We start from the raw sequence: 14,290 nt of genomic DNA, 5'->3' as shown, positions 1-14,290 counted from the left end.
CGAATGTGCTGGGGGGGGGGAATTGCTCAGTCCAAATTTCCTTAAGGCAAGAGGGCTGGTGCTGGCATCAGTGGGTTTCAGATTCAGCTTTAGCTGTGGGAGGAAGATCTGCCTTTTATTTATGACTGCGTTTGCTTAGATTTTGTATTCTTGGCATGAATAATTTTTACAGCACACTTAAATTAATAAATGGACAAAATGTTCATGTGTTGGAGAAGACTGTGTAGAATTATAGAGGCACAGCAGTGGATGAAGGATTTCTAAAAACAGAAGTTTGAATATATGTTTAGGCAAGTTAAAGGTATCACAGAATCCTTTCAAACCAAAACTCACTGCAGTCCCTCAGAATCTTGTGCTGTATTTTTGGGTCGCTCTGAAGCCAGTTTCTCTGTCTGTGATATACTTGATGTCAGCTCTAGGGCTTCCTTCTCTGGTGGGATGGGGCTTTGAGTGCAGTGGGAACTTGGTGTCTTAGCTAGTAGAGCAGGATGGGATGTATGCCTTTGCCTGAGACCCCTGGATGGGGTCCAGGATGCTCTGTCTGCCTCGCCTTTTCCATGTGTCCTCCTCTCTGCCCTTGAATTTAGGTTGTAAGGCCCTCCCTTGACAGGAGCCCATGGCCAGCATGGGAGCGGTTGCAGCTGTACTGTGCTCAGTTCTGCATGTGAGAGCAAAATGGCTCTCAAGAGCCAGATTTCCAGATTCCTCCTAGTCCAGCAGGCTCAGAAATAGTATCACTAAATCTGAGGAGTCTTTACGCTGATGCTCTGGGGTTTGAAGCAGACCTAAAATTATCTAAAAAACTGTGTAAATAGTATCACTAAATCTGAGGAGTCTTTACGCTGATGCTCTGGGGTTTGAAGACCTAAAATTATCTAAAAAACTGTGCTAATTACTTCTCCATTGAATAAATAGCATAGCTGTATGAAACCTGGGAGAGTAATGATGACATAACAAACTTTTAAATCTGTGGAGATCAGTAATTTTGCTTATTGTCTGGCAGTTTTAGAAACTTAAGCAAATTCAAAACCAGAGGCTCTTGGCTGCATTCTGTTTGTTGGTGGATGTCTGCGGTGATAAATGTCAATGCCACCTTTCACGTTCTGACTTACAATATCTCTTCCGCACCAACCCATAATGAAGCTATGAAAGAAAATGGAAATCAAACTTGTTTAACTCCAGAAAAAGATTCAAGTCTCCTGTATTTGATGTAATTATTTCATTCATTAGTAGACTTCCTTGACAAGCAAACAAAAAATACTTGGCTCAAACATACATGATTTTGTTGTAATGCTGTGATTTTATTTAACTAGCCTTGTGTTGTAAAAAATAAGCTTATGAACTGGAGGGACTCATCAACCCTAAGGGAAAAGAGCATATGATTATGTGGGTCTCTTCTTTGGTCAGCATTTCATTTCTTACTATGTGTCCTTCTGATTCTGCACTTTCAGGAAGATTTAGTAGCCGGATACCATGACGTGGAATCTTCAGGTGTCTGTAGAGAGGCTGTAAATCTCGTGTGCATTTGAACATTGTCTGCCATTACATTGCCTTCTGTACTTAAACTGGTCAATCTGGTTGCTCCTCCTGCAGAAGCATCAGACCTGGAAAAGAAAGCTGAAGTCCCAGGCTGAAGCCTTTGCTCATTACCGCCAGACACACACGGCAAATGAGCGTCGGCGACGTAATGAAATGAGAGGTCTCTTTGACAAGTTGAAGAAAGTTTTGGGGCTACTGAACCTTCCCAAGGTCTCCAAATGCTACATTCTCAAGCAGGTAGGTCTTTTGGACCTTAAGTGAGAAGGAGAATCATTTAATCTGCATGGAATAATAATGCTAGTATGAACTCTTCAGGTGAGTCCCAGTGTAGAGGGGACTTCTGTCATCTCTGCTGGACTCTCTAGAACAAAACAATACCTGAAAGAATCTGTATTCCAAAAAGCATAGTCTTGATGACATGAACATATGTTTTTGGATTGGGCCTCCCCTTGTATTCTTCCTCAATCGTGGAACGTTATGTCTTAATTCTTTAGTGGTTTACTGTGTACATAAGGAAATTTTTTAATCCATTAAATCCATTAATTTTTTAATGCTTGAGAAGATAGCATTCCATTAGGCATTATACAGATATTAAAAGCTTAACTATAAAGATGTAAATGACAGGAAACTAAACATGAGTGGTAGATATGTAATTATGCTTATCAACTGTACCTAGAAATTGGAAGATAAAAGTTTGCTGGCCTTTGGAAGAAGGGCAAACAGATGTTTATCACTCTTCAACCAGCATTTAGGGAAAGCTGGCATTCATGGTACTTCACATGATTTCTCTCACATCCTATTTTCTCAAGATTACAGAAATTTGAAAATGATTTTTTTAAAGGTTTCTGGGAAGGAAAATTATTATTTTGTGTATCACTGGTTTATAAATCAGTTCCCTAATACTATTTTAGGCCTTTGAGGAAATCCAAGGACTGACAGATCAGGCAGATAAGTTTATTGGACAGAAGACGTTACTGACACGCAAACGAGATGGTCTGATTCGAAAAGTATCCACGCTTTCAGGTGAGACTGGTTTTGAATGCAAACTAGCTGTAATAATGGAAGATGAAAGAAAAGGCTTTTAGGAGTGAGAATGTGTGGACTAATTGGTGGATCCAGGTGTGTCATTGGTTCATATAAAATTCAGACTTGTGATACAAACAAAGTTGTGCTAAGCTCTGACTCAGTGATAGGCTCATCATGCTGGTAGAAATGGCTTTTGTTATCCTTCATGCCTAAAGGAAGTGTGGAATGCTCTCTGTGCTGGGAGCCATGGGCTTGGGTTCCTTTGGAAAGGTTGGGTGATGGTGATAGTGTCACTTCATTCTGTCACTGGTCACTTCCTGAAATGCCTTTTCTGCTCAGCTGTCTCCAGTCAGTACCGAAGCCTCCAACTCCTTGCAGAGCTTTGCAAATGACTCCTTGTCCTGCTTCCCCAAGAACCAGTGCTCCTGCAGGCTAGAACGTGTCAGCTCTGTACACAGAACAAAACTGAGTAGATTATAAGCTGCTGCTCATCCAGACATTACATCTTGTACTTACTGTGTCTTTCTGTGCCATTTGGAAGGGTAGGAAAGCTGTGACACATTTTCAATCAGTGTCAAAATGTGTGATCAAACAAAATATTATTCTAATCTTGCAGTCTGGGACTATAAACAACGGAACACCTGTAAAGTAGAAATGAAAGATGCTTAAATCTTTTGTATTTACATGAATCCATTCATGCTTATATAAGGTATTTGATTTATAAAAAGTAAAAGGTGTTGTAGTGAAGTCTAGTAATCTAGAAATGTGTGAGAGGCCTTTTGAGCAGAGAATGAAAGCAAATAACATCACAAAGTAGTTATCTGCTCTTTTGCATTCGTAGCGAGACCTCAGATTTTGTGAGGAAAAAGTCCTGTCTCAGGACAATTAGTTAAAGATATACCATGATGTTAGAATATAAACACTAAGCAGAAAACAGGCTAGTATAGTCACTTGAACTTGGATCATATAAAACTGTGTGTATATGCAGAAAACAAATTATTTATGAAATCTGTGTGTTTGTCCAAGGCTAGAATTTTCATGGCAATGAAATAAACTGTATGTGAGTTTACATTCAAATGTCATTTAAGTAATAGGGTCCATTAGTCCAAGAAATTTCATTCCAGGTAAAGGTAACATTTTATCCAGTAGTCACATGTTTATCATTAGGAGATGTGGCAGGATTTTTTTTATAGCTGTGGGTGTTTTCTACTAGTCCTTGTTCAGCAAGAGCTTGTGCTTGTCCAGGATAATTTCTGCTTATCAAAGTGGCAGATAAATTCTAAAATGTGTGGATGTTTCTGGAGGGGAAAAAAAATTGGAATAAATGGGTAATTGCTTCACTCTGATATTAAGTATACTATTTACTTGGTGGGGATGGTGGTTATCTGTTTTATAGTAATTGAATAATGTCATCTTAACACATTATTAGTTCTATCTTCAGCATTTTAGTTTTGGAAAGAGTTTGAAAAGCAGGCTGACTCTCTGGTAATTTTTCTGTAGGAAAGACAGAAGAGGTGGTCCTGAAGAAGCTGGAATATATTTATGCTAAACAAAAAGCAATAGAAGCACAAAAAAAGAAGAAAGAGCCTGAGCCACAGAAATCAGCTGCACCCTCCACTGCTAGCACCCAGCAAGAAGGATCCTCTGCTGCCCCCAGAGAGCCAGCCCCAATAGCGATGACAAACAGGAGGGGCAAGCCACTGATACTTGCCAGGAGAGGAGTCCGGGCCACAGGTGGGCTACAAGAGGTGCATGTCCTGCATCAAGGGGAGACAGCCACTGAGGCTGCACCTTGTGGGAAGGCAAAGTGCCAGCTGGCTTGTGCAGGCAGCCTCACTCCTGAAACAGAATTGTGCATAGGACCGGGAAATGTCCATATGATAGGTGTGGAAACCACTTGCTTTCAGTAAGAATGAGGCCAGTGCAACTGAGGTCTTCAGGTGAACATGACTTCAGAGTTTCAGAATGATGGGAAGTAAATTTTTACTAAGTTGTCCTTTAATTTCAGGGAGTTTCACTGCAATCCAGCAGTAATTTCTAAGAGTTGAAGGTGGTTCTTTTTCTGCTGACTCAGTACCTGAAGTTCAACCCTCAGAATTCTGGGATTGCTACAACAGACTCTTTAAAATCTCCCTTGTCAAAATGCTAGCTCTCAACATGGTGGAAGTTTGCTCTTAAATTAAATGGCAGAGTTGTCAGACACTGGAGAGTTTTGGGGTTTTTTTTGGTTTTTTTTTAGCTGGAATTTGTAGAGAAGTGTTCAACATGAGTTTTGGTTTTTTGGTTTTTTTTTTTGTTTTTTTAAGCTGGAATTTGTAGAGAAGTGTTCAACACTTGTGGAGACCTTCTCATCATAAATGTAGGAAGGAACAAAAGAATGGCTCCTTCCAGAGCTGTACCTAATCCTGGCTTGCAGGGTGATGTGCCAGAATAAATGAGTGTTTTATTACCTCTTTTGTTGCAGAGGACTCCTCAGCCTCCCTCACCCTCACGGCTGCAAGTGTAGTGATGACTCCACAGGGGCAGGTGCTTACGCTGAAGAGCCCCCTGGTCCCAGGGCAGGTGGCAGCTGTTCCTTCCACGCTGCTGCAGGCTGAGCTAAAGCCTCGAGGGGTTGGTACTACCATGACAACACAGCCAGGTAGGATCACATGGGATGATGGTGATCAGTATAATGCTGTTCATAGATCTGCAGCGCAGTTTATGAAGTTAGTAAATTTTGCTTTAATATTTCGGATTTTTTTACAACTTGGCTGAGGTAGAACTTGACTCTGATAAGAGAGATTAGATGTCATTAACTTAAACTGTCAGTTTATCAACAGGTTAGTAAAATGTGTTAAAATTTTGCTATTCAGAAATTACAGAAACATAGGGAAGAATTCCTAATCACATAACCACTCTGCATTTCTGTTTTTACTACTTTAAGATGTTATTGAAGTCTTGCCTTGAAGTGCACTGCTCCTGTTTTCCAGGAGTATCTGAAGTAAATGAAAGTACTGTATCTGAGTATCTGAAAGGCTTTTGTTTCCACTTCATCCTCTGTTTCACTTTTCTTGGATAAGGTGTTACTTCTGTGATGATTCAACTGCCAGGATCAACAGTTCCAGTCCAAGTAAAAGGAATCCTTACTAACTCTACCATTCCTATTACACTGTCAACTGTTGCTGGGAATCCAGCACCCTCAACAGTGGTATCAGCTACACCACCCCACTCAGGTATGCTCTTTGTTTTTCATGGATCTTTGTGCTTGGATGTAGGGAACACCATCCTTGCAAAGCTAAAGTTAAATTGTTTTCTCACTAGGGAGTAATTGTAGGTGTTATTTTCTGGGTATTCAAAGAAAATCATGATTAAATGTTTTGAATAGTTCACTAGGAGATTATGGATTAGAGCTTTTTAACTTTCCTTCATCTCACTGAGCCTCCTTGCCCTCAAGAAAGTCAGGATAAGTAGATACTGGGATGTGTCTGTGGTGTAATGCATCCTGCTGGAGAAGCTTCAGTTCAGAGAGATGGTGGGGCTGCTGAAAGTCTTTGCCTGTAACATCCAGACTCTTACTGTGGCACAGCCCCTTCCCATACCCTGCAAGCTCTGCTGCCCATGGGAGAGCTGTTTTTCAGGGCCTCATGCTGTACATTGGATCTAGGTGTGGGGTGGCTCCTGCCAGCAGGGTTCTGCTTGCCATCTGTTGTGCTGAAAGCAAGCCACTCACTTTCTGCTTCACTGTAGTCGTTTGGTCATCATGGAAAAGGAAAGTTCACCTCAGCTTTAGGGCTGGGAAAATCTGAGTGCTATTAACAGGGAACAGCTAGGAGGCAGAAAATAGGTAATCATTTAGTCTCTGGAATGTCTCTGTAGTGCACAAAACTATAACTGCAAGATGTGATCATAAAAACAAAGTATAAAAAACCAGTAAGAGGGAAAATTCTCATTTTGTTTGCCTTGTGCATCACCATCTGAACTGTAAGCATTGCAGGTGATTGCACTGGAGCTTGCTGTTGTTCTACAAATTGAAAATTAAGTTATTGGTGTGTTAAAGCTTCAGTTGACCAGAGCTGTGTAATCAGTCTAAATTGCAGTTTGCTTGAGGAAGACCTGAAAGTGAGCTAATTACACTTACTTAGGAATTACCTTGCAGTTAACACATACCCTAATGGATGCTGTTGTGTGTGGTTTTGCAGAAAGCGAAGATTCATTCATGATGCCAAAGATTGTTAATGTGACATCACTGGCTGCTGAAGCAGGCATGAATCTAAACCTGAACCGAAACAAAAATTCTAATGCAACAGCAGCTGCAGGTACTCCAGCTTCTGAGCAATCCTTGGCTGTAGCACCCCTTGAAACTACGAATAGTGACAACATCCTTTCAGAAGAAAAAGCCAAACCATGTATGGGAGGCAATGGTGGAGATGGAGGAAATACCACAGGTCCAAAGAAAGCTTTCTTTGAAAATAAAGATGTCCTTCCACAACTCTGGAATGTATCATGTACAAAGGAACCTCCAGAGTCCTTCAGCAAAAAGCTCTGCATTGGTGAGTTTGTAGGAAGCCAAACCAGGAGGAAAGATGGTGATTCTGGAGGGGAAAGATTAAAATCCAAAGAATTGTCATTCCGCAAGCTGCAGATCAAAGATTCCAGGATAGAAATGGAATTGAGGAAAGTAGCATCGGCAATGGAGGAAGCAGACCTGGATACAAGTGAGATACTGAGCAGCATTGAGGAGAGCGACGACACCGATGAAACCCTCACCTCGCTGCTCAATGAAATCGCCTTCCTCAACCAGCAGCTGAACGATGATGCCTCAGCCATGTCTGAGCTGCCTGGTGCCCTCAGCTCAGATTTCTCTCATAAAGATGCAGAAGCTCACCGAGGAACAGCCAGTGATCTCTCTGCTGCAGATGGGTCTGCCTTCCAGTTTGGCCATTTGGGAGGCAGTTTTAAGGACCTTTCTGAAGTTCCAGGAGGTGGTGGCTCTTTAAGCCCTCTCCTGCTGCACTTGGAAGATGATGACCTTAGTGATGGGGACAAGAATTCTGGGGAGCCTTCATCTGAAGCAGATGTCTTAAAGATAGTGATAGGTACTGAAATGAAGAATCCGCTTTCCAATCTATCTGGAACCAGTGGTGGGAATGGCAAGACAGTAACAACCTTGTCAGATGCCGCTAACGTGACTCCTCCAGTTTTGCAGATGAAGACTAATCCAGAAGCCGGTAATGCTGACAAGTCGTGGAGGCCCATGCCGAAGCTAGCACCACTTGGTTTAAAAGTGGCAAGTCTGCCAGTTGACTCAGAGGGGCAGAGTAATAAAGTGATGCCTTTACTGGCACCTATAGTTGCAAAACTAACTCCTAGTGGGGTAAAAAATTCATTACCTGCCACTCTTCAAGAAGGGCAGGATAACAAAATAATGCCCGCTTTAGCACCTGTGGTTGCGAAGTTGAATACTACTGGGACCTTGCCTTCAAGTTCAGCAGGCAAATAAGTGCAGATGTTTTTTATCAGACTGGAAAAGAGATCTAGAGTAGTGTGGCCAGTGTCGTTGTTCAGCAGCCTCCATCGTCTGCAACACTTGTTTTCTGCATAGCATCAGTACTGTGTTCATATGAGGGGCAGGCCCCAAATTGTCAAGTAAGTGTTAGGAAACTTTAAGCATGTTGATCTACTTTTACCTCACTGTTGTATTCTGGGTGTTCTCCTTCCCCTTCTCAAGACAACAAAGATGATCTATTACCATTGCTGGGCACATGGTATCCTTCCAAAATTGGGTTCTTCACAGGAATAGTTATCGAAGGACTGAGAAACTGAAGCAGTTTAAGGAGATTTGTTTTCTCACCCCAGCAGGGAGGCAGCTGTCTTGTTGGGAAAAAAAATAAATTGGATTATCTGTTTTTGTACCAGGCAAATTATCTATGCAGAAATGGCATTGTTCATATTTGCTTGTTTTAATATTTGCAGGATATGATAAATACGCAGAAATCAGGTTGTAGTTACTCTCAAAGTTGATACCTAGAGCAGCAGAAGGGAAATCTGAGACTGCAGAGGGCTGAAATGAAAAGGTTTTTTCTTTGGTGCTAGATAGTTCTCTAGCAGAGACTTTTTAAGAGCTTATGCACAGAAAATTTTAATAAACACTTATAACTCTCACTGCTGGGGAAGAAAAACGCATTTCCACATTTCCCAATGTAATTAGAAGGAGGACAGTATGTTAACTTTAATAATACTGTCATCACTCTCACCTCCTGCCCCCACACAAATACTTCTCCTATTGATGCTTAGGACATCTGTAAGGAAAAATTGCAGAGAGTTGAAAGAAAATGTGGCCACCCTATTGCTACATCTTTAAATACATTGCTGAAGTAGCTAGAGTGTTTTCCCAGGTCCTATTTTCTTTCCTTCTGTCATTTTTCAAGATGTATGTGGTGGCTGGGAATGTTCACACCAAGTATTGCTTTATGAAAACACAGAATGCTTTCAGGAGTCTTGTAGCCTGGCATAAGTGAGTGAGGTGTACATGTGAGTGTAAATATGAAAATATGTGTATAGCTTTCCAAACCTTTCATTTCTTTATAAATTCAGGAAAGGTACTCAGAGGTTTCTCACTGCATTTGCACAAGCTGTGTATAGCAAAAAAAGTCAACAAAAATGCTCATTACCAGGGAAATAGGGCAGTATTGAATCACAGGATGTATTTTTTATTCTTCTCTGCCACTGCTTACTCAATAACCTGTAGATGCTCTTCACTGTTCAGCTGTTGAACTGTGATGGGCCTGCAGACTGTAAAGATATTTATATTTTTGTACACAATTTCTGTTTTCATAGTTTTCTTGACAAATGAAGTTTTCAGCCTCGGAGAGATGATTTGTTAATGAGTATACACAATCTTTTCCTATCAAGTTTGTAAATATAAGTTACGGTGCGCTTGGGGGGCTTCTTAACTGTTCCACAAAGGTAAAAAATGTTGCCGTGAAAATTGAAAATCATACAGAATTTCAATGGTGCATTTTGTTTTAGGTTTGGGAATGTAATTCCATGTTTTAACTGTTCCAGCAACAGCAGCTGGGATTACCCCCTGCCATCCAAATTGCCCATCTTTGGTGGTGCAGTAATCCGGGAATTTCATCCTTCCAGCCCTGAGCTTGTGCAGGTGTTGCGAGCGATGTTCTTCCACAGTGAGGGAGCAGTGTTTGTACAACCATAGCCCTGTTCAGTACGCTGCATCTTCTGGATCCATGTCTAGGTTAGATCCATCAGGGAATGAACATACCTTGGGTGTTTCCTCAGCATTTTTATTTTTTAAATTATGCCACAGAGGAGAGAAGCCCTTCAAGCTCAGTGTGTGTAAAGTTACTCCAGAGACTACGCTAAAAAAGATTTTTCACCTGGGCATTCTAAACTGTGTTTTAAAATAGTTACATACAACTCTTTTGCCTTTTGCATATTTGCTATTCTAATATTTCGTACAAGTCTAGTATCAGTGATTTGGAAAAGAGAGTTTAGGTCATTATGAGAGTCCTGCAGGGTCTTACAGTTGTCACTTAATGCCTTAGGAAAGGGGATTTACAGTCCCAGTAAGTAACTAGACAAATATTGCTTCTTATTGAGGATTTTAACCTTATTTTAAACTAGTAGAAACAAATGCTGCTTCTCATTAAGGATTTAAACCTTATTTTAAATTCGTAGAAATGTGTTGCTTCTTATCGAGGATTTTAACTTTATTTTAAACTAGTAGAAAAAAATGCTGCTTCTCATTAAGGATTTAATCCTTATTTTAAACTAGTAGAAAAAAATGCTCCTTCTCATTAAGGATTTAATCCTTATTTTAAACTAGTAGAAAAAAATGCTCCTTCTCATTAAGGATTTAATCCTTATTTTAAACTAGTAGAAAAAAATGCTCCTTCTCATTAAGGATTTAATCCTTATTTTAAACTAGTAGAAAAAAATGCTCCTTCTCATTAAGGATTTAATCCTTATTTTAAACTAGTAGAAAAAAATGCTCCTTCTCATTAAGGATTTAATCCTTATTTTAAACTAGTAGAAAAAAATGCTCCTTCTCATTAAGGATTTAAACCTTATTTTAAACTAGTAGAAACAAATATTGCTTCTCATTAGGGATTTAAACCTTATTTTAAACTTGTAGAAAAAAATGCTGCTTCTCATTAAGGATTTAAACCTTATTTTAAACTAGTAGAAATCTGGAGTAACTAAATTATTTTACTAGCACTACATCAGACTCAAATTTATTTACCTGGGAATCTGGTTCCATTTCTAATAGGCTGAGGTTGCTTATTGTTTTAACTTGTAGTAATTTGTTTTTCCAGTAGATTTCATTCCTCCTGTGCGAGAAACAGCAGCAAGACCTGTGCTGTGATTATTTTTAAATTCCTAATCACTAACCCTTGTTTCTGCACCTCACTTTTTTATGGTTCCAACAGCCAGTTTTAATTAGCACACAGAATTGTGTGTTCTCTGTGAGACAGAGAGGCTATAACATAATAACCGATCGCACATGATCTAAAAGAAATAATTTTCTTTTGAGGATGTTCTGTTTATTATTGGGGAGTATAAAATTTCTCTATGTAAATTTGCTGTTTAACACTGGGCAGAAAAAAAAATTTACTGCAGTAAAAATTCAATGATGGCAAGATGACAGCAAAACCTTTTGGTCCCTAAATGTTACTAGAAAATTAACTAAGAACAGCCCCCCAGTCTGGCTGTAAAAGGTGGCATTTGGTGTGGTTCTGAGGAAGATCTTTGATGGGTTCTACCAGCCAACAAAGCATGTTTGAAATGCTCTTGGGTTTTGCTCGTTTCACTGTCTTGTATCTGCAGCACGTTATTTTGCTATGAATTTAAATGCTGACTTTTTGCTCTTCCCTTAAGCTCCCAAACATTTTAAAAGTTACATATGCTGTCATTTGAGGCAATAATCATAGAATATAACACTTTATGAGAAGATTCTGGAAACAGGAGAAACAAGGAAACCCCTGCAAGGCGCACGCTCTTGCTTGACCAAGACACCTGGAGATTTTCTTTGTTTTTTTACACATCTGTAAATAGACTGGAATGTTTTTAAGAATATAATGAAATGTCAGATTTAGCTTTTTTCCTTTTATATATTAAAATATATCTTTCCCTCTTTTTTGCTTTTGAAAAATTGATATTTTTGTAGAAATCTAACAGTACAAGACTCCTAACTGTATGTGAGGGACAAAGTGTAAAACTAAAATAAACCAATCAAGTTCAACTAGAAACTGGCTCTGAATGTTTGTTACAGGGAGAGAGGGGGAGCAGAAATGACGTGGTGGTGGGCTGTTGGTGACATACATGACCAAGTGGTACAAGAATGCTGAGGCCCAAGCTTTGGCTGCACAAACACTGGGTTTTGGTTCAAGTGATCAGTAACTCAGAGATTTCTCCCTTCGGTCTTAGCAGCGTGCAGGAAATGTCATCCCATGTAAGAGGGGATTTTGACTTGCTGAGTGCAGAAAAGGCACCACAGGGACTTTCTTTTCTGCAAGGTGTACCCTGAGCAGGAAGCCAAGGGGGTTAACATTTGGTCATGGCACAAAAAGAAACACAACTGAGAGCTGAGAGATGAAGCCCACAGAAATGCTTAGATTCCTTACTCCAACCCCGGATTTGTCCTTCGTATCTGTGTCCTTTAGAGAAGTTGAACACAAGGGCTGTCCTAATGGGAACAGGTTTGCAGATCTGCCTTTATGTGAAGTGTCAGAGGAGAGACGCTTTTTAAAAAGAAATGGATAAAATGCCCATAACAAGTAGCTGTCTGTGGCTTCCACATGCAGTAATTGGAAAGTGAGTGGGGGTTATTTTGTTTGGGTTGTTTTTTTGTTTGGTGGGTGGTTGGTTGGTTGGGGGGCTTTTTGTGGTTTTTTTTTGTTGTTGTTGTTGGTTTTTTTGGTGGGTTTTTTTGTGTGGGTTTTTTTTTTTTGGTTGGTTTTGTTTGTTTTTTTCCCTTTTTTGGTGGTACTTTTTTCTTCATTATGTAGTACATTTCTACAAATGAGAAGTTAGTCTTACAGACCTGAGAAAAGAAAATACAGTAAGAAGAGTTACACAGTTACGGTGAGGGTAAGTAATTGACTGGAGAAGACATGTCAGAGAATTTATTTTTATTTAAAGAGTAAAATCAGACCTTACAGGAATGAATTAATAAAAATGGTTGACACAGTCAACATATTTTCTGAAATTTCTCATTAAACCCTTCAACAAGGTCTTATCCTATTACTCCTTTTTTTCAGGGCTAAAGTTGCTTCATGGAATAGAAAAAAATGTAAGCATGAAGTATATCCAGTCAGCCTTGCAATGGAAAGAACTTTCTAAAGGAGGCCAACAGTCTGCTGGGGATCTGTGTTTTCCAGTATATTCATGTTCTTGGAGATGCAGATGGTGGTACAAATAAACTCTGTTGACGATACAGTTACAGGGAGTCTGTGCAGTAACTGATGCTACAGCCAGATTTGAGCCTGTAAATGCAATCCAAAAATATGCAGGACCAGTTTGTCTATAATTGGCAGTGAATGGAATCTAAATAACTGTCATTTGGGGTCATGGTAGTGGAGGAATTCTAATGCCATTTGTGTTGTCTCTTTAGCTCAGTGCCTCATCTCTTTGCCCTTTTAACTGCTGCTGCACACCAAGAAGGCATTGTTACACCACAGTGTACTTGGCTGTTCCTGCTCATTTGGAGTTTGTGGTGCCTCAGCTCGCACTTTAGTTGTCCATCTTGTATCTCCTGGGAGTTGGAGGCGTCGGACCAGGTGAGAGCTCTTCTGGAGGTGTCCCTGTCTTCATTCTCTTAATAGAGTTCTACTCCTAGAAGGATTTAGTCTCCACTTGTCTGGGTCTTTTCTGATGAAGAGGAAAGCCTCTGTGTCCTCCTGACCAGCCGCCTGGGCCTTGCAGGCTGCCAGCACAAACTCCATGCAGTGTTTCAGGCAGCTGGAGGGCCCTGTTTCAGGCTTCCTGCCACCTCCTGCAAGCTCATCAGTGCGAGCACATCCCGGTGCCAGGGAAGCCTTTGGGACCTATGGCTGTGTTTGTCTAATCCAGTTATGCATCCAGCCCAGCAGCCAGGGGTGTCTTACCTGTCCTGGTGTGTTTGGGAATGTCCCCTCTGTCCCCTGTTTTGGTGGGGCTGCCCTGGAGCACCCCCGTGCTGCCAGCAGAGCTGCTGTGACAAAGCGCAAAGGCCTGTCCTTGCTTTAATGGTGGTCACTTACCTGGTACATCTTGCTCTTGTGAGGGTTCCCTGTTTTCTGTAGGGCTGCCAGCGTACGGGACTCTGGTTCATCGAGGGTACAGCTGTTGGCCCTGGCTCTCTAATGTAAGGTAGATGCTGGAAATCAGAGTGGAGAGACTTGAACCTGAAGGCAGCATTTTGCCTTAGCTGTCTCAGCTCAGCATGAGAGGAGGCCCAGGATCCCTGCCTGTGTAAGATGTGGATGTGGTGGGGGGTGTATCTAGGGGCAGCCACAGCTACGTGGGTGTGAGCAGGCAGGCTGCTGTGCTGTAGGAGCAGGGCTCAGTCTCTGCCAGCCTGCTGGGACCAGCTCCGAGGAGGAGAAAGGCTTTCCTGCTGCCTTTGACTTCCTTTCCCATTCCTGCCGAGCACAGGGCTCCCTGTAGTTCCCCTGTGTGACGCAGAGCGGTGCCCCTGGCAAGTGCCCATGCTGTGCCTCGTGGGCTGAAACCAGGCAATTAA

At 41.1% G+C, this 14,290-nt stretch overlaps 1 protein-coding gene across 9 annotated transcripts in view; it reads left to right on the top strand.

Moving 5' to 3' along the window:
• The window catches only part of MGA (MAX dimerization protein MGA), a 59,958-nt gene extending 46,981 nt beyond the window's left edge, over nucleotides 1-12,977 (top strand). For 8 of the 9 annotated variants that reach the window (XM_039704861.1, XM_039704858.1, XM_039704860.1 and 5 more), the window contains 6 exons: nucleotides 1,594-1,776; nucleotides 2,451-2,562; nucleotides 4,066-4,299; nucleotides 5,030-5,206; nucleotides 5,628-5,780; nucleotides 6,747-10,342. In XM_039704861.1, coding sequence (XP_039560795.1) covers nucleotides 1,594-1,776; nucleotides 2,451-2,562; nucleotides 4,066-4,299; nucleotides 5,030-5,206; nucleotides 5,628-5,780; nucleotides 6,747-8,047 — 2,160 coding nt within the window. In that variant the 3' untranslated portion in view covers nucleotides 8,048-10,342. Of the gene's footprint in view, nucleotides 1-1,593; nucleotides 1,777-2,450; nucleotides 2,563-4,065; nucleotides 4,300-5,029; nucleotides 5,207-5,627; nucleotides 5,781-6,746; nucleotides 10,343-12,827 lie in introns of those variants that run through there. The other variant, XR_005627052.1, reaches the window with a different exon arrangement.
• The last annotated feature ends 1,313 nt before the right edge of the window (nucleotides 12,978-14,290 follow it).

Source organism: Passer montanus, unplaced genomic scaffold (genome assembly GCF_014805655.1).
Source record: "Passer montanus isolate IOZ18808 unplaced genomic scaffold, ASM1480565v1 scaffold18, whole genome shotgun sequence".
Taxonomy (NCBI): domain Eukaryota; kingdom Metazoa; phylum Chordata; class Aves; order Passeriformes; family Passeridae; genus Passer; species Passer montanus.
Note: the sequence above shows the minus strand (reverse complement) of the source record. Positions and strands in the feature narration are given on the sequence as shown.